Consider the following 20,177-nt stretch of genomic DNA (forward strand, 5'->3'; position numbering starts at 1 on the left):
TTGGGGTTCGTAGCCATTGTCAACAACAGCAAAGAAAAGCGAAAAGCGACAGCCCAGTCAGCAGCCAAATCAGAACAAGCACACAGAGCCATTGGCGTAGAGAGCCCAGCCAGGCTCCGCCCAATTGTTGCACGCCCCGCCCCGGTACCTTAGCAACAGTAAACAATGCGTAGTTGGGCGGCGTTGGTGAGCAAGACCCAAGTGGTCTGCAAGGTGGTCTCTGAGTACCGCGCCGCCCAGCCCCGAGAATCCGGTGAGCCGGGCCTTGACCAGCGGCCCAGTGGCTGGCAGCTTGCTGAGCCCGCCCAGCTCCCCCAAAAGCATCTGTGCCCCCGCACACGGCGAGGGCACTCAACTGAGGCCACGGCGGGGGCAGGCGGCAATGGGCAGGTGAGAGCGTGGCGGGGGCCAGGGGAGCGGCAGGAGGGGGCGCGGGGACCTCGACGCCGGGAGTGGGGGGGGGGTGTCTGACTTTCGAGACTGGGGACTGGTGTTAACAATCACCTGCTCAGATGAGAAAGAAACGGCCGTGGGATTATGCATCTTGAAGTGGGAGAGGTTCGCCAGCGCTCGCCTTAACCCCGGTAGCCTTAGAGCTTCCACCTCGTCTTCTGTCATCGCCACCGGGTACAGTTCTACCCAGCGTGTCGTGGGAGGGAGCGGTCTGAGAGGGACTTAAGGTAGTCTGCATCTGCTGGACGGCAGCAGCAGATGCAGGCTGCACCCTTTCTGTGAGACGGTTTTCGTCCCTTGGTCCTGTGCTGTTTCTTTCGCTCCTAAAAGATGCTTTGGCGTGTGGAAAATAGAGGGAGATCAGCGACGAGGTTTGGAACCCCAAAACTTAAGTATATGCCAATAGGGACTGTCCAGGCTGCTCTGAGTTGCAGGGTGGGATTCTTTGTAGAAAGTAAGGTCGGCCCTGGAGGGAGATGGGGGCGTCCATACTACACCTAACCCCACCCTTCCTTACCCCTACTTCTGCCAGTATTCCTGTTCTTCAGCCCGCATCCTGCAGTTGGTGACCTCTCCCCAGTCTCATTTTTCTTTCTAGAATGGCTTTGGTTTTGTTGTCCCTTTCCACAGTCCTCAGGGACTCACTGTTAGCCGCTAAGTGAAGTCTGCGCTGTCGGAACTCGCCGCTCAGCATCCATGTTAAAGAGGCCTCAATTGCTGGCACGTTTATCATATTACCATTTCTGCTTTAAAAAAAGCATTCCCCGCACTAGACCTATGTTCTTCCGAAAATTTCCTTGTAACCTGCCCTACCTGGATTACTCATCTTTCTATCTCCTACACTAGAAATGCCTCCTGCTTCCTCTTGTTGGGTCAGCACCCATAACCCTTTGCACCTCACTTCAGGCTCCTGCCAGTCTTGCTTTCCTTTAACCTGCAATGTGGGAATGTGTTTGGTAAGTCCTTGGTCCTTCCACTTCCTTCTGAAACTAAGTATAGCATTAAAAGTGCTGTGTCTCTTGACTTAAATTTATATATTGCTACTGTTTTCTTTCCAGATGCAGGAAAGTGAAGCTGAATGATTTACAAAGCTTCCCTCTGCTTTTAGATGTCCAACTTGTTAGTTTACAGCCCAGAGGCCTGAGCTGCTCTGCACTCGCTTGCCAGACTGGATTCCCCACCCCACCGTCACCCCATTTGTCTGTGCACAGACACTCTGATCTCACTGGGTCTCTTCATCTTTGCGTGGTCTCTCCGACCTCCACGTCCTATTGGGCTGTTCGTTCTGCTTACAAATCCTCTGACCTTTCGTCCTACTCTCCAGGACCATGCCTTATATTTCTGCCTGTCCTGCCATGATGCCAGATGCTCCTAGGCCCCTCTTTCCCAGCGTGGTTGTTTCATCAATGTGTTTGTGATAAAAGGCGGGTGTCTTTTTCCCTCACTGGACTGAGCCTCATGAGGACAGGACTCTCCTCTGTCTCTAATACACAGACAGGGACACAGTAGGAGTTTGGAAATACTTGTTGAATGAATAAAAAGGGCATCTTGAACTTGAGAGCAACAGAAATACTTGTTTCTCTTCTGCACTCTGTACCTGCATTGCATCTATATTAATTCCTTTTCAGGTGGCTAGGACCTGAAATACCTGAAGAAACAGTTTAGTAGCTAAGCTTATTCAGGTTTACACTCTCAAGTTCCAGTCCCTCATAGTGGAGAAGGCATGGCAGAGTTCATGGCAGTGGATTGACTGTAGCTGTTCACATGGTGGCAGGTCAGAAAGCGGAGACAGTATGACCTGCTTCGGGCACCTAGCCCCATCTCCTAAAGGCTCCTCAAGGCCCTCTTGGGAATAAACAATCCAAACACGGACCTGTTAGGGACATTTCAGATCCAAACCAACACAGCATCTAGTGCAATTTATTTATTCACTCAGCAAATCCTGTTCATCCATTTGGTGTACCAGATAATGGTTTAGGCTAAGGAATTCGGTGGTAAGCTCACAAGCAAACCCTCTAATTGCAATGTTTTCAGTGAGAAATGTCCCCATAAACTCAGATATGTGAATACTTGGTCCCCAGTTGGCAGCACTCTTTATGGAGGTATGCAGCCTTTCTGGAGGAAGTACGTCATTGTAGGAGGGCTTTGAGATTTCATAGCCTCACCTCGCTCCCAGTTCACTCTCAGTTTCCCGCCCTGGCCACCTGCTACCAGGCCTCCCTCACTATTATGAAATGTCCCTTTGTAAGCTGGAAGTAATCTTGCTCCTCCATAAATCGTTTTTGGTCATGGTGTTTTAGCACAGCAACAGAAAAGTAACTAACACAGTAGTAAATGCCTCAGGAAAGGGGCTAGAAAATGATGCTTCAGAGGCAAAGGCCTTGTGGAGGGAGCAGTTTACAGTTAGACTCTGTGAGGACTTGGAACCAACACCTTGCCTGAGATAGACTCCATTTATGTTCATTTGTTTGTTGATGTATATGTTGACGTATATGATACAGTAAGAGGTTGTATGATCTAGGTACAGGAAAAAATGGACACTGTGTCAGGGAGGTTGTTCTTATTTGCTGGTAGTGGGAATTGAGTCCAGACCACTGTACATGCTAGGCAAGGGCTTTACTACTGACCTGCATATCTAGTGCCTCCAGGAGCCTGGGGAGGTCTTTATAAAGGAGTGATATTTGAGTAGAGTCAGAAGGAAGAGATAAAACAAATTATTCCCCTTCAGTTATCTGAAAGCCTACAGGCTCTATAGTACAGGGAAAAGCCTGCAGAAGAAGCAGGGCCTCCAGAAACAGGAGGAACTTGGCAAGTTTGGGAGCTAGAAAGAAAGCCAGCATAGACATAGCCAAGTAGTTTTCCTTATGGAGTTTTTAAGGTTCTAAATTGTGATCTGAGACCAAGAATGGAGGCACAGGGTTTCAGTGAACCAACCGAAGGGATGGATGGTTGCCGGCGAGATGACTTAATGTGTAAAGGTGCTTACGATATGTTCTCCATACAGGATATACCATTATTAGCTTTGGGGGGCTGCCTTTTTTACTTATGTATGTGTTTATTTACTTCTGAGATAGATTGTCACTATGCAGTCCCAGCTGCCTTGGAACTCACTACATAAACCAGGCTGACCCCAAACTCATAGAAATTCACCTACCTCTGCCTCCTGAATGCTGGGATTAAAGGCGTGCCCACCAGGCCCAGCTAATGTGCATTATTTTACTTAATCACTTTGAAATTCATTCATTTAGTTATTCTTTTCTCATTGCTCAGTAGTGTTCCACTTTATGGTTATACCACAATATGTTTATCCATTTATTTGCTGAGAAACATTTGAGAGCATTTCTGCTTGTAGCTCTGACAGGTTAAGCTGCTTTGAGAAGTTATGTACAAGTCTTTAAATAGAATGTGCTTTCACTTCTTTAGGAATAGAATGGCTAGGTCAAATGCAAGGGGAGTGTTTAACTTAAAAAGAAAGTGCCAGACTGTCTTCCAAAGCAGTTCTGTCAGTTTCAATCTCCACCAACAGTGAATGAGAGTTCCGGTCCCTCCATTTCCTCACCATCACTTGATATGGTCAGTCATATAACCAGCCATTCTAATCCATGTGTGTTGGGTATCTTGTAGTTTTCATTGTATATGTCTAATGTCTAACAATGTTAAGTCTGTTTATGAGCTTATGTCCCATGTCTCTTTTTCAGGAAAGAAAAATTTGAATATTTTGCAGATTTTTATTGGGTGGCCCTCTTACTATTGTGTTTTGAGCGTTCTTTATTGTGGAGGTAGGCCTTTATCATATGCTTGATTTCGAATTATTTTCTCCCGGTCTCTGGCTTGGCTTCCATTCTCTTTTGGAAAGCAGATGTTTTACTTTTTGATTGCGAACTTAGCAACTTGTTCTTCATGACATGTTCTTTCTTTTTCTGTTGCTGTGATTGAATTCCGTGATGAAACTGAGGAGAAAGGGTTTACTTTGGCTTACAGTTCCGAAGGAGATAGTCCTCATGGTGGGGAAGGCGTGGCTACAGGAGTGTGACGTCAGCTGGCCACCGGGGAAAAGAGAGCAGCAAGGGGGGCCCAGCTGTAAAGCCTCAAAGTCCACCCTGCCCTGCCCTGCTCCGCCCTGGCCCAACCAGCTGGGAACCAAGTGTCCAAACACACAGACCTATGGGGAACATTTCACAGCCAAACCACAGCACATGGGCTGTCCTTCTGATGTCATATCCAAGAAATCTTTGCCAAACTGAAAGTCATAAAGGTCTCGAGAGGTTTTGTGATTTGGGGTTTTATGTTGAGGTCTATGATCAGTTTTGAGGGCTTTTTGTTTGTTTGTTTGTTTGTTTGTTTGTTTGGTGTGGTTCAAGTATTAATTGGGGTTCTTTGCTTTTGTTTTGCTAATGGACCTTCATTATTGCAGCACTATATGCTGTAGAGAGAGAATCCTGGACATAGTATCTAAGAATATACTGCATTTCGCCTGACAAAAATACATTTTAGTATTGTAAACACGCCAACTTTTATTTGTTTAACTTGGGACATTAAAGTGAAATTTAATCAATGAGATATCTGTTGTATGTAAATATTTAGCCTTTGTTAAGCCCTAATAATTTATATGTTCTCCCTCTTCCCCTAACTAGAAGAGACACTTTAGTAATGCTCGCCCATCTGTCATTTTCTCTATGTGTGAGGTGGCCATGGGACTTAGAGACCTTCAGTTCAGTGTGTCACTGCCAGTCCCGCTAACTGTTCCTAGAGAGCCCTGGCCTCTTCAGCTAGTCACACAAAGAGCGTGGGCTCTGGGCCTGGTGGCTGTCACTGGATGTCTACCAAGTGACCTTGCTGAGGCCCTGCTGTGTCATTTTGAAGATAGGAACGGTGCCTGTCCACCGTGAAGCGCATTGTGGTGATAAAGAGGACAGCAGGATCGTTTGCCCAGGTGCTTGCTTCAGACACTGAGTCTGTTATCCTGCATCCACATCTCACTTAAATCCCATGACTGCTTAGGTAAAAAGTACTTGCATAGCAAGTACCAAAATATGGACCACTCTCCTGTCTGTATAAGTTGCTTTAAGTTTAATTTTTAGTATGCACCCCTCCAGAAATATGCAAGAATAGTTTATAAAATAAATCCCCATAGGCCCACTCCTTGGGTTCAGAAAGTATCAAGAGGTCTGTCTGTGGTTTCTGTTCTTCAGTAGGCACAGAGGGAACCTCAGTATTGGAAAGCAAATGACTAGTCTTCTGTTTTGTCTCTGCAGTTTCAGTGTGCCTCTCCGAGACATGTGCACAGCAAATGCCATTATCAGACCTAACAGACAGGTTTCACTGTTTCCCTCAAAAATGCCTGTTCAAAGCTTATGCAAATAAGAACGCAAGAAAGTGCCACACAAGGGCCGTGCAAGCGCCATGCATCCCATTGGGTTGGGTTTCTTTAAATATGAATGGCACACTAGCTTGCATTTGATTCTCCTGCTCCAGGCAAGCATTTTTTTTTTAAAATGATAAGGGATATTTGTACATATCTGTGGGATGCAATACAATAATGTGAGATATATACGTATAGACATCAAATCCGAATAATTAGCATTTTTTCATTTCCTCCAACGTTAATCAACTCTGTTGGGAATCTTTGAATTGTTTTGAACACACAAACATATTTGTTGTGACACTTCGTTGTTGTTGTTGTTGTTTTGGGTTTTTTGTCCTTTTAGGCTTTTTTCCCCCTTCAAATCAATAAGGAATGTAGAAAATTACTTCAAGGCAGGGCTTGATGGCACATGCCTTTGAGCCCAGCACTTGGGAGGCAGAGTCAGGCAGATCTCTGTGAGTTCAAGGCCAGCCTGGTCTAGATGGTGAGACCCTGTCTCCAAAAAGAAAAAAAGAAAGAAAAATAGAAAAAGAAAGAATGGAGAGAATCCCATGAAGGGGATGAAGTGATAGAAACTAATTTTCTCCCATGTCTGTACTTGCCTTTGAAAGTCAGGTAAAGGGAAGAAAGGGAAAGCCCGGGCCAAGACTAGCGGGAAGAAGCAGAAGCAGAAGAGGCCGGAACCGGACATCCTCAGCCCTGCCGCCATGCTGAACCTCTACTACATCGCCCACAACGTCGCTGACTGCCTGTATCTTCGAGGCTACACTTGGCCAGGCGCACCCAAGGGGAAGAGGGGGAAAAGCAAGATTTAAGTGATAGAATTCAAAGCATGTCTTGGTTTCAAAGAACAGGAAGTGGGAGAAAGCATTCAGGCCAGCTCAATGCCGACAGGTGAACTAGACTACTGGAGACAACGAGAAACACGTAGCCAGTGCACTTCTCTGGGGTAAATAAGGTAAATGCATGTTTATTGCCACAGCTAAGCCAGACACTAGGTGGCTTCCCTTTGGTTTTTCAGAAGTAATCGGGAAAACCAAACCCAAGTGGTTCTTAAAGGCAACGCTGGCATTGGTAGTGATTTTTATCGTAATATAATCATAGTTCTGGACCTGAATTAAACCTTGTTCTCAAAAGGCAGCTCCCATTTGCATAAGTCATTTCTTTTGTGAGAGGGGTTGTTTAGAGAGGACGAGGCAGGAAGCACAGGCCTCCCTTGTGAACACCTTCCTCTTGGGCATTTTCTGCTGTGGTTGGTTTTGGGTTTTGGGGTTTTTTTTTTTTTTTTTTTTTTTTTGGTTTTTCGAGACAGGGTTTCTCTGTGTAGCTTTGCACCTTTCCTGGAACTCGCTTTGGAGACCAGGCTGGCCTCGAACTCACAGAGATCTGCCTGGCTCTGCCTCTCGAGTGCTGGGATTAAAGGCGTGCGCCACCACCGCCCGGCTGGGTTTTTTTTTTAATGCTGGATGAGCCTGGGGCCTCTCCTCAGGAAGGGCACTGCCATTAAGTTACCCCTAATCTTTCCCCCTTTTTAAGCAAATTTTTTTTATTCATTTTACATACCAACCACAGTTTCCCTCCCATCCCTCCTCCCCGCCCTCCCCCACATCCCCACCCACCCACCCACTACCCACTCCTCCAAAAGGGTAAGGCCTCCCATGGGGAGTCAACAAAGCCTGGTACATTCAGTTGAGGTAGGACCAAGCCTCTCCCCACTGCATCAAGGCTGAGCAAGGTGTCCCACAATAAGGGAATGGGCTCCAAAAAGCCAGCTCATACACCAGGGATGGATCCTGATCACACTGCCAGGGGCCCCCAAACAGACCAAGCTACACAACTGTGTCCCACATGCAGTGGGTCTAGTTCAGAGCCGTGCAGGCTCCACAGCTGTTGGTCTAGAGTTCAGGAGTTCCCACGAGCTTGGTTCAGCTGTCTCTGTACATTTCCTCATCATGATCTTGACCCCCCTTGCTCATAGAATCCCTCTTCTCTCTCTTCGACTGGACTCCTGGAGCTCGGCCTGGTGCTCGCCTGCGGATCTCTGCATCTGCTTCCATCAATTACTGGATGAAGGCTCTATGATGACAGTTAGGGTATTCACCAATCTGATTACAGGGGAAGGCCAGTTCAGAACCTCTCCACTATTGCTAGTAGTCTTAGCTGGGATCATCCTTGTGGATTCCTGGGAATTTCCCTGGCACCAAGTTTCTCCCTATCCTCATGATGTCTCCCTCTATCAAGACATTTCTTTCTTTGCTCTCCCACCCCATCCCGTAGCTCAACCATCCTGTTTCCTCATGTTCTCATCCTCTATCCCTTCCCCTCTACTGCCTCCCCACCCCCAATTTACCCAGGAGATCTCATCTATTTCCCCTTCCCAGGGTGATCCATGCATCCCTCTTAGAGTCCTCCTCATTCCCTAGCTTCTCTGGAGCTGTGGGTTGTAGTCTGGTTATCCTTTGCTTTACATCTAGTATCCACTTACAAGTGAGTACATACTGTGTTTGTCTTTCTGAGTCTGGGTTACCTCACTCAGGATGATATGTTCTAGTTCCACACATTTGCCTGCAAATTTCATGATGCCATTGTTTTTTACTGCTGAGTAGTACTCCATTGTGTAAATGTACTACATTTTCTTTATCCATTCTTCGGTTGAGGGGCATCTAGGTTGTTTCCAGGTTCTGGCTATTACAAATAATGCTGCTATGAACATAGTTAAGCAAATGTCCTTGTGGTATGATTGAGCATCCCTTGGGTATATGCCCAAGAGTGGTATCACTGGGTCTTAAGGTAGATTGATTCCCAATTTTCTGAGAAGTCGACATACTGATTTCTAAAGTGGCTGTACAAGTTTGCACCAACAGTGGAGGAGTGTTCCCCTTACTCCACATCCTCTCAAACATAAGCTGTCCTCAGTGTTTTTGATCTTAGCTGTTCTGACAGATGTAAGATAGTATCTCAGAGTCATTTTGATTTGCATTTCCCTGATGACTAAGGATGTTGAGCATGTCTTTAAATGGATCTCAGCTATTTGAGATTCTTCTGTTGAGAATTCTGTTTAGATCTGTACCCCATTTTTAAAAAATGGATTATTTGGTATTTTCATGTCTAGTTTCTTGAGTTCTTTATATATTTTGGAGATCAACCCTCTATCTGATGTGGGGTTGGTAAAGAACTTTTCCCATTCTGTAGGCTTCTGTTTTGTCTTGTTGACCCTGTCCTTTGCCTTACAGAAACTTCTTGGTTTCAGGAGGTCCCATTTATTAATTGTTGCTCTCAGTGTCTGTGCTACTGGTGTTATATTTAGGAAGTGGTCTCCTGTGCCAATGCATTCAAGGCTACTTCCCACTTTCTCTTCTATCAAGTTCAGTGTAACTGGATTTATGTTGAGATATTTGATCCACTTGGACTTGAGTTTTGTGCATGATAGATAGATTTGCAATCTTCTACATGTTGACATCCAGTTATGCCAGCACCATTTGTTGAAGATGCTTTCTTTTTTCCATTGTACAGTTTTGGCTTCTTTGTCAAAAATCAGGTGTTCATATTTGTGCAGATTAGTGTCAGGGTCTTCAATTCCATTCCATTGGTCCATGTGTCTGTTTTTATGCTGATACCAAGCTGTTTTTATTACTATAGCTCTATAGTAGAGCTTGAGGACAGGGATGGTGATGTCTCCAGAAATTCCTTTATTGTACAGGATTGTTTTGGCTAACCTGGGTTTTTTGTTTTTCCATATGAAGTTGAGTATTGTTCTTTTGAGGTCTATGAAGAATTGTATTGGGATTTTAATGGGGATTGCATTGAATCTATAGATTGCTTTTGGTAAGATTGTCATTTTTATTATGTTAATCCTACCTATCCATGAGCATGGGAGATCTTTCCATTTTCTGATTATCTTCTTCAATTTCTTTCTTCAAAGACTTAAAGTTATAGGTCTTTCACTTGTTTGGTTAGAGTTACTCCAAGGTATTTTATATTATTTGTGGCTATTGTAAAGGGTGGTATTTCTCTGATTTCTTTTTCAGCCCGTTTATCTTTTGTATATAGGAGAGCTACTGATATTTTTTAGTTAATCTTGTGTCCCACGACATAACTAAAGGTGTTTATCAGCTGTAGGAGTTCCCTGGTAGAATTTTTGGGGTCACTTGTGTATACTATCATATCATCTGCAAATAGTGAAAGTTTGACTTCTTCCTTTCCAATATGTATATCCTTGATCTCCTTCTGTTGTCTTATTGCTCTAGCTAGAACTTAGTGTACTATATCGAATAGATATGGAGAGAGTGAACAGCCTTGTCTTGTTCCTGATTTTAGTGGAATCACTTTGAGTTTCTCTCTATTTAATTTGATGTTGGCTGTTGGATTGCTATATATTGCCCTTATTATGTTTAGGTATGTTCCTTGTATTCCAGATCTCTCTAGAACCTTTATTATGAAGGGGTGTTGGATTTTGTCAAAGGCTTTTTCAGCATCTAATGAGATGATCATGTGTTTTTTTTTCTTTCAGTTTGTTTATGTGATGGATTACATTAACAGATTTTCGTATGTTGAACTATCCCTGCATCTCTGGGATGAAGTCTACTTGATCATGGTGGATGATTTTTTTTTTGATGTGTCCTTGGATTCGGTTTGCCAGTATTTTATTGAGTATTTTTGCATCGATATTCATGAAGGAGATTGGTCTGTCTTCTCTTTCTTTGTTGCATCTTTGTGTGATTTAGGTATCAGGGTAACTATAGCCTCATAAAAGGAGTTTGGAAATGTTCCTTCTGTTTCTATTGTGTGGAACAATTTGAGGAGTATTGGTATTAGCTCTTCTTTGAAATTCTGGTAGAATTCTGTGCTGAAACCATCAAGCTCTGGGTTTGTTTTTGTTTGTTTGTTTTTGGTTGGGAGACTTTTAATGACTGCTTCTATTTCCTTAGGGGTTATAGGTCTATTTAAATGGTTTATCTGGTCTTGATTTAATTTTGGTATGTGGTATCTATCCAGAAAATTGTCCACTTCTTTTAGATTTTCCAATTTTGTGGAGTACAGGTTTTTGAAGTATGACCTGATAATTTTCTGGATTTCCTCAGTGTCTGTTGTTATGTCTCTCTTTTCGTTTCTGATTTTGTTCATTTGGATGTTCTCTCTCTGCCTTTTGGTTAGTTTGGATAAGGGTTTGTCTAGCTTGTTGATTTTCTCAAAGAACTAACTCTTTGTTTCATTGATTCTTTGTTTGTTCTCTTTGTTTCTATTTTATTGATTTCAGCCCTCAATTCGATTATTTCCTGGCGGGGCTATTCCTCCTGGGTGAGTTTGCTTCTTTTTGTTCTAGAGCTTTCAGATGTGCTGTTAAGTCGCTGGTGTGAAATTTCTCCAACTTCTTTATGTGGGCATTTAGTGCTATGAACTTTCCTGTTATCACTGCTTTCATAGTGTCCATAAGTTTGGGTATGTAGTACATTCATTTTCATTGAATTCTAGGAAGTCTTTAATTTCTTTATTTCTTCCTTGTTCCAGTGGTGATTCAGTTAAGCATTATTTAGTTTCCATGAGTTTGTAGGCTTTCTGCATTTTGTGTTGTTGAATTCTAACTTTAAGCTATGGTGATCTGATAAGATATAGGGGGTTATTCCAAATTTTTTGTATCTTGTATTTTGTATCTTTGTATTTTGTTGGGATTTGCTTTGTGACGGTGTATCTGTTCAATTTTAGAGAAGATTCCATGGGGTGCTGAGAAGAAGGTATATTCTCTTGTGCTTGGGTTATTCTCTTGTGCTTGGGTAAAATGTTCTGTAGGTGTCTATTAAGTCCATTTGAGTCATAACATCTGTTAGTTCCCTTATTTCTCTGTTAAGTTTCTGTCTGGCAGACTTGTTCATTGGTGAGAGTGGGGTGTTGATGTCTCCTACTATTAGGAGTTTGATGTGTGATTTAAGCTTTAGTAATGTTTCTTTCACATATGTGGGTGCCCTTGTATTTGGGGCATAAATGTTCAGAATTAAGACTTCATCTTGGTGGATTTTTCCTGTGATGAATATGAAATGTCCTTCTCCATTTCTTTTGATTAATTTTAGTTTGAAGTCTATTTTGTTCAGATATTAGGATAGCTACAACAGCTTGCTTCTTAAGTCCATTTAATTGGAAAGTCTTTTCCCAACCCTTTACTCTGAGGTAGTGTCTGTCTTTGAAGTTGAGGTGTGTTTCTTGTATGCAGCAAAAGGATGGATCCTGTTTTCATATCCATTCTGTTAGAATGTGTCTTTTATTTATTTATTTATTTATTTATTTATTTATTTATTTATTTATTTATTTATTTATTATGTATACAGAAGAGGGCGCCAGATCTCATTACAGATGGTTGTGAGCCACCATGTGGTTGCTGGGAATTGAACTCGGGACCTCTGGAAGTGCAGTCAGTGCTCTTAGTCTCTGAGCTATCTCTCCAGCCCCAGCCTGTGTCTTTTTATAGGTGAATTGAGTCCATTGGTATTAAGGGATATTAATGACCAGTGATTGTTAATTCCTGTTATCTTTTGGTGGTAGTATGTGTGCTTCCCTTCTTTAGGATTTGCTGGTGTGGGATTGTCTATTGCCTGTGTTTTGGTGGGTGCATCTAACTTCCTTGGGTTAGAGTTTTCCTTCTAGTGCTTTTTGTAGGGCTGGATTTGTGAATAGGTATTGTTTAAATCTGGTTTGGCCATGGAATATCTTGTTTACTTCATCTATGGTGATGGAAATTTTTACTGAATATAGTAGTCTGAGCTGGCATCCATGATCTCTTAGTGTCTGCATAATGTCTGTCCAGGACCTTCTGGCTTTCAGAGTCTCCATTGAGAAGTCGGTGTAATTCTGATGGGTCTGCCTTTATGTGTTACTTGGCCTTTTTCCTTTGCAGCTCTTAATATTCTTTCTTTATTCTTTATGTTTAGTGGTTTGATTATTATGAGGTGAGGGGATTTTTTTTTTTTTTTAGGTCCAGTCTATTCGGTGTTCTGTAAACTTCTTGTATCTTCATAGACATTTCCTTCTTTAGGTTGGGAAAGTTTTCTTCTATGATTTTGTTGAATATATTTTCTGTGCCTTTGAGTTGGTATTCTTCTCCTTCTTCTATCCCTATTATTCTTAGGTTTGGTCTTTTCATGGTTTTGTGTTATGTCTTTGTTGGCTTTAATGTTTTCTTTGACCGATGAATCTATTTCCTCTATCATATCTTAAATGCCAGATTCTCTCTTTTATCTCTTGTGTTCTGCTGGTTATGCTTGCATTTGTTGTTCCTGTTCAGATTTCCCATTTCCAGCATTCCCTCAATTTGTGTCTTCTTTATTGTCTCTGTTTCAATTTTCAAGTCTTGAACTATTTCCTTCACCTGTTTGGTTGCTTTTTCTTGGTTTTCTTCACTTTCTTTAAGGTATTTATTGATTTTTTCCAATTTTTTGTTTGTCTTTTCCTCGATTTCATTAAAGGAATCTTTCATGTCCTCTTTAAAGGACACTATCATCTTCATAAAGTTATTTTTAAGGTCTTTTTCTTCTGCTTCTTCTACATTGGGATGTTCAGGTTCTGGTGGTGCCATATTGCTCTTTATGTTGTTGAATGTATTCTTGCCCTGGCATCTCTTCCTCCAGTCGGTGTAGGCAGTACCTGTGCCTCCAGGGATCCCTCTTTGTCCAATGGGTGCAGGTGGTGTCAGTGTCTCAGGGAGCCACTGAGGTCGCTGGGGATGAGTGGGTTTGGGGAGTGGAGTGGGACTTGTAGATTACAGGATTCAATGGGGGTGGGGGCCACAGAGGTTTCCCAGTGAAATCTGAGCTGGCTTTGCCAGCAGGACTGCATAAGAGGATGATTGGACCACGGACCTGGGTACCAGGTGTTTGGAAGGGTCTACATTTGGCTGTATCTAGTAAGGGAGAGTTTTTTTTGCCTCACCCCTTGGCATTGTTATAAAAAGCCCTTTGGAATAAAGTTCTGGGCCGGTGGATAAGGATCCAGGCCCTCCCGAAGCTATCCTGTGTTTCTGTTTCTCTCCCCTCTATTCTTCTATCTAAATCTCTTACCCCTCACTCCTCAAGAGCACCTAGGTAAAGGTGGGGGCTGGTCCCCCATCTGGGGGGTGGAAAGGCCTGCCCCTGCAGGAGCCTTGCCTGCTGGCTGGTTAGTGGGGCTGCCATGGGGGATGGGGCATGGGGTGTGCCTGGGGCCTAGAGACTGGCCTGGCTGTTCGGCTGGGAGAACGGTCACTCACCTCTTGGTCTAGTTGGTGCTGGCGATGCCTTCCCTTGTTTAATAAAATGGAAAATAAATAATTTGTTTTTATACTTCTCTGCTCAGCAGGCTTTCTCTAATGTGAATTAACTGGAGGCCGGTGGAGACTCAACTCGGTACAAGCCCTCAGTCCTGCCAGGTGTGCAAACACATGACTGGGGAGAGCTGGGGCTAGAAAACGGCTCCGGATATAGTGTTTGCTGTGAAAACACAAGGACCTGAGTTTGATCCCAGCATCCCCATAGAATCCCAGTGCCGATGACAGCAGGGTCCACGGGGTTGTCTGGCCAATCAGTTGAGCTGAATCAATGAGCTCCAGGTTCCCGGAGAGACCCTGGAGGAAGCAATTAAGGCAGATCCCAGTGTCAACCAGTGGCCTCTGTGCACACACATCTGCACATTCGGACACGGACACACGAAGATCTGCCTGTGTGGTGGATGCAGGGAGAAGGGGAACAGATCAGCTAAGTTAGCTCCCCACGTGACTGAGGGCACAGGAGGAGGCTGTCTTTCCGCTCACAGCTTCAGAGGCTGGCTCCTTTATTGTGGGAATGAGACACAGCAGAATACCATGGCAGTGAGTGCATGTGGCAGAAGAGGCTGACCATCTTACAGTGGCCAGGGAGGAAGAAGAAAGGCAGTGAGGGTCCAGGGAAATGCTTCCCTTCCTTCCTTCCTTCCTTCCTTCCTTCCTTCCTTCCTTCCTTCCTTCCTTCCTCCCTTCCTTCCTTCCTTCTTCCTTCCCTGAAGCGGGGCCCTCAGTGTGTAGCTTAGCTAGCCTGGAACTCACAGTGTAGACTGGACTAGCCTAAATTCAGAAACCTGTCTACCTGTCTCCTGGGTGTATACATCACTACACCAGTCTAAGACACACTTTTCAAAATCATGCCTCCAGTGTCCTACTTACTCCAATGAGGCCCTGCCTCCTACAGTTTCCGCCAACCTCCCAATTCATCTACAAATCCATTAGTGTGGATTAATCTGCTGATAAGATTATAGCCCTAATGATCCAGTCGTCTCTGAATAGCACTGCAGCACCGCTAAACCTCCAATCCACAAATCATTGTGGAACATTCCAAATTTAACCATAACATTCTGCCCTTCATCCCCAAAGACTCATGCTCATTGCACAAAAGAATCCTCAAATTCTCAAAGGTTCCAGGACTGCATAAAAATCTAAGTCCAGCAGGGCAGTGGTGGTGCACACCTTTAATCCCAGCACTTGGGAGGCAGAGGCAGGTGGATCCCTGAGAGTTCCAGGCTAGTGCGGTCTACAGAGTTAGTTAGTCCTAGGACAGCCAGGGCTGTTACACAGAGAAACCCTATTTCAAAAACAAAAACAAAAAGTAAGTCCAAGTCTCTGAGACTTGAGTCCTTAGCTGTGAGTCCCTGTAAAATATGAAAAACAAGTTGCAGACACCCCACCCATGACACTTGGAAAGAGGCAGTTGCAGGGATGTACGGGATCCCTGATGCATCACTCCATACCTGCTGTCTTAGTTAGGGTTTTTATTGCTATGAAGAGATAACCATGACCACAGCAACTCTTATAAATGAAAACATTTAGTTGGGGTGGCTCACTTACAGTTTCAGAGGTTCAGTTCATTATCATCATGCTAGGAAGCATGGCGGCATGCAGGCAGATGTGGTACTGGAGTAGTAGCTGAGAGTCCTACGTCTTGCAGGTAACAGGAAGTCAACTGAGACACTAGGAGGTATCCTGAGCATAGGAAACCTCAAAACCCACCCCACAGTGGCACACTTCCTCCAACAAGGCCACACCTAATAGTGCCATTCCCTACAAGATTAAGGGGCCAATTACATTCAAACTACCACACTTGCACCCTGCTCTGCCTTCCTGGCCCTCACTGCTTCCCCCACCCCACCACTCTGATACCTGCAGTGTTTTGCTCCATTCACAGTCCTGTGCTCAAAGCCAGTTCAGCCCAGGCAAGCAGCATGGTAGGACAGATATATTCCACTTTGAGTCCCATACAGTTGGGCTGCATATTGCCTTGTGGGGTGACAGAGGTTTATGAAGTTTGCCAAAGGAGGCTGCAGCCCAGGACAGATGCTAGAGGAAATGATATGACTCTCTGTGCTGGGAAAGTTGAGTGCCCATAACCCTTGTGAGTCGGGGTGAATGCAATCCATCTACCTGAGCAGACACAATGCAAGGCTAAGGGCAGCTGCCAAGGGAGGACTTCTATGGAGAAGCAGAAGGAGAGTGCTGCATCCACCCCAGTGCCTCTCACTTATCCACCTGAAGACTTGTCAAAGCACAGACTTCTGGGTCCTTACCCAGGGGAAGCACATACTGGAGAATGTCTTTCCCAGGCTCCCAGGTTAACGCAGCCTAACCACCTTGGTGCTAAAACGCTTGTTGAGTCTTTGAACTTGTGGGATGCTTAATGTCCTTTGGGACCTCCCTTGAGTACAGGAGTGTAGCAGGAATCTTAAAAAGTTCTTATTAATAAAAACAAACATAGGCCAGTTATTGGGTTGAACGCTGGAAGATCAGAGAGCCAGAACAAGCCACAGCTAACCTCACCTGGCCAATTTCTCAGCTGGTCCTGTTTCCTCAGACTGGAAGCCTCTGTGTCCTCATATCCGAATGGCTCTCAGCTGAACTGTGCTGCTAGAAGCCTGAAAGCTTAACCAGCCAAATGCTTTTAGTTTCTGGTCCTCACACCTTATATACCTTTCTGCTTTCTACCACCACTCCCTGGGATTAAAGGCTTGCTTTCTAGGGTTAAAAGCATGTGTCACCATGCTGGCCATTTCCAATGTGGCCTTGAACTCACAGAGATCCAGAGGGATTTCTACCTCTGGAGTGCTAGGATTAAAGGTGTGAGTGCCATCATTTTCTAGCCTTTGTATCTAGTGGCTATTCTGTCTCTGACCCCAGATAAGTTTATTAGGGTGTACAATATTTTGGGGAACACAATACCACCACACAGGAGTCTGTATTAGAGCAGTTGTGTGTACTGGAACATTGGAAAGAAGGTGCTTGCAGATCTCCCACCCAATGTTATCGCCAGCGTGGACAGTATTGTTTAGGGAACTATGGAGATGTGACGGTCAGAAGACATTCAGACCAAGAAGACCACCTGGAGGTGAGAAGGGCTGGAACAGTGACTGATATAGACTGTCTGGTGAGAAGGGGGAAAGATGTGGCGATAGTGTGTGTATGGGGGACATCTTACAATAGAAGTGCCCCACTCAAAACAGAGGCCTAAAATGAACAAGAGAGGCAGTGATAAATGCCAAAATACATAGGAACTACCATTCTCAGATGTTACCAAAAAAATCCCAAGGGATTTAGCCACTGCAGACACAGTCTGACATGGGCTGGTAAGGAGGATCAGTGGGCACCTCTGACAACCTGAGTTTGATCCCAGGGACCCAAAGGGTAGGAGAGAACAGACATTCTCCACTGTGTCCCCTCCTATGGTGGTATGTGCATGCCCACACATACACTATAAACAAATGTTTAAAAAAAAAACAGTCTCAGGCTATTGTAAGTAGTTATTGTATGGTCAATAGTTCTCCTGCCTCTATGTGCACCACAAGCAACTACTCAGGCATGCATTCCTTTCATAATAAAAAGACCCGGAGCCGGGCAGTGGTGGTGCACACCTTTGATCCCAGCACTTGGGAGGCAGAGCCAGGCGGATCTCTGTGAGTTCCAGGCCAGCCTGGTCTACAGAGCGAGATCCAGCACAGGTTCCAAAGCTACACAGAGAAACCCTGTCTCAAAAAAACAAAAACAACAACAACAAACAAACAGACCAGGAAGACAGTAATATTTGTTAAAGCAATGGACGCAGACGGAGTAGATGAGGGGACCTAGTGGTCCATATGTGCTCAGTGTCCTGCAAAAGCTCTGTGCTCTAGCTTTCCTTCCTGAGCCCACCAATCAAGTGTCCAAAACCATTAGGACACCGTAGGAAGCATGGAGCTGTCCTGACCTCTGCCACAGTTCTTCTGCACCTGATGACTGATGACTGTCCTGACCCGTGTTTAGACTCATCAGAGCAACTTAGAACTCAGCACTTTGAGTACAGTTTGCAAAGAGAAAGTGCGTTTCTGATTTCTTGGCTAAAAAGGAAGTGATGGTGGGGGTTTTGCCTTCTGCCTTCTGCCTCTTGAGGATTCATGGAGAAAGCCCTCATCAGATCCCAGGGCTTGGATCTTCACTCATAAGCCTCCAGACCTGTAAGAAATAAACTACCGTTGTTTATAATCCCCAGACCTCGGTATTCTGCCGCAGCAACACCGTGAACTAAGCTACCATACAACGCGAGACCATTTTTAGGTATATAACTAAGGGGATTGAAGTAAGGGAATCAGAAATGTGCCCATGTTCATGGAACCACTGTCCACAACAGTCAGAAGGGAAGAAATCACCCCGTCCCTTATGAATGAGCAAAGGTGGTGGAATATTTGTTCTTAAAAATGAATGAAATTCTGAGAGTAGAGCATAGATAACCCTTAAAAACATATATGACAAAGATATAAAAAGACTAATATACTATAGAAGCACTAACATGCCGAATGGGTAAATTCATAGAATGAGGGGTTGAGGTGACAGTAGAATGGGAACTACCTATTTGGGGATGATGAAAAGTTGGGAAGACGGGTACTGCTGCTGTCTCCATGTGTGCGCCCCTAATACATGGATGGTACAGTCAAAACAGTAAGCATTATGCTATATACATCTACCAGAACAGGTGGTAGATCTTTCTCTCTTTTCTTTCTTTCTTTCTTTCTTTCTTTCTTTCTTTCTTTCTTTCTTTCTTTCTTTCTTTCTTTCTCTTTCTTTCTTTCTTCCTTTCTTTTTCTTCCTTTCTTTTCTTTTTCTTTCTTTCTTTCTTTCTTTCTTTCTTTCTTCCTTTCTTTCTTTTCTTCTTCTTCTTCTTCCTCCTCCTCCTCCTCCTCCTCCTCCTCTTTGTCCTAAAATGATCTCTAGCATGATAGAGGGAACAACAGATGCAAAGGAAATAGACCTCCTCTGTCTTTGGCAAGTCGTTGGGCACATCTGTATGAAGGGGACACCCTTAGAAAGAGAAACCCTGGAGACAGTTCAGTGAATACAAGAGCTTGCTATATGAGCGTGACGACCGGGTCCCACGTACACAAAGACTGACTTCAGGAAGGTATGCTCTGTCCTCCAACACATGTTCTGGTACACAGGTGCACAGCTTGCCCCAGCCTCCGAGCCTTACCACGTGCCACTGTCCTCCTGGGCCTCTGCCAGTTCACCTGCATTCCAACCCCACAGTTGGAAACCCCAACTACTGAAAGGCTTCGCTCCACATCTGTATTTGGGACCAGCTAACTGGCACCTTGGATCTGCTACCCTGTGGACAGCCTCTCCCCAGTGTCTATCTCACTGTTTCCATCCCTGCCAGCATAGACAGTGCACAGATGAGAAACGAGAGGTCAGGGTCATGTGAAAGCCTCAGCACAAAGAAGGAGATCAACCCTGACCATGCCCATGTCCCTCTCGCTGTCTCTTCCTGCTCTCCTAGGCTTTGCCTTCAAGAACACAGTCACTGTAATGCTGGCCACAGTTGTATTTACAAGTGCGTCACCAGAGGGCTGTAATGGCAGTGTCAACACATCCTTCCAAATCAAGACAGTCCATCCCTCGGCCGTGGAAGTTGGATTGTCATCACCTCATCCCTCTCTGTGTCCTTCATCCTTAACCCTTGAGAGGCTGGGAATGTGCAGCTGTCTTTTGTTGCTTTTCAGTCAGATGGCTGAGCTCCATGCACACTGTCCACACCAGTCTCCCAGAGCAATAATGGCAGCCTGTGTGCACAAATGCCACCAAATGTCACTTAGGACAGAGAAGACATTGGGAAGGTGGTAATGTGGGGGGGGGGGAGGCTGTGGGGGAAGTTACTGGAAACAGCAGTGGCAGAAGGTTCTCTTGGCCCAGCTCTGCTCTCAATGACAGATTAGCTGCACTCTCCTTTTGGTCTCTGCCTCTGGTGAAAATGAAGCAGATTGTGCACCGTCCTTCCCTCAGACAACAATGTTCACCCAGAGAAGTCACTTGACAGGAACTAGAGTCATCTGGGAAGAGGGAGCCTCGACT

General features: G+C 44.6%; 1 protein-coding gene across 1 annotated transcript; it reads left to right on the forward strand.

Moving 5' to 3' along the window:
* The first annotated feature begins 150 nt into the window (after window positions 1-150).
* Smkr1 (small lysine rich protein 1) lies at window positions 151-6,958 on the forward strand. Its single transcript, XM_059257498.1, has 2 exons — window positions 151-390; window positions 6,430-6,958. Exons 1-2 carry the CDS (start codon window positions 166-168, stop codon window positions 6,631-6,633), a joined length of 429 nt encoding a protein of 142 aa, XP_059113481.1. The 5' UTR covers window positions 151-165; the 3' UTR covers window positions 6,634-6,958.
* Window positions 6,959-20,177: the final 13,219 nt, after the last annotated feature.

The sequence above is a fragment of the Peromyscus eremicus genome, chromosome 3 (genome assembly GCF_949786415.1).
Source record: "Peromyscus eremicus chromosome 3, PerEre_H2_v1, whole genome shotgun sequence".
Lineage (NCBI taxonomy): Eukaryota > Metazoa > Chordata > Mammalia > Rodentia > Cricetidae > Peromyscus > Peromyscus eremicus.

What these genes read in the sequence shown, in the direction of transcription:
- Smkr1 (XM_059257498.1), top strand. Translation starts at nt 166, where the DNA reads ATGCGTAGTTGGGCGGCGTTGGTGAGCAAGACCCAAGTGGTCTGCAAG. An exon ending in GGGCAGGCGGCAATGGGCAG is followed by an intron (nt 391 to 6,429) that starts GTGAGAGCGTGG and finishes TGCCTTTGAAAG; the next exon opens with TCAGGTAAAGGGAAGAAAGG.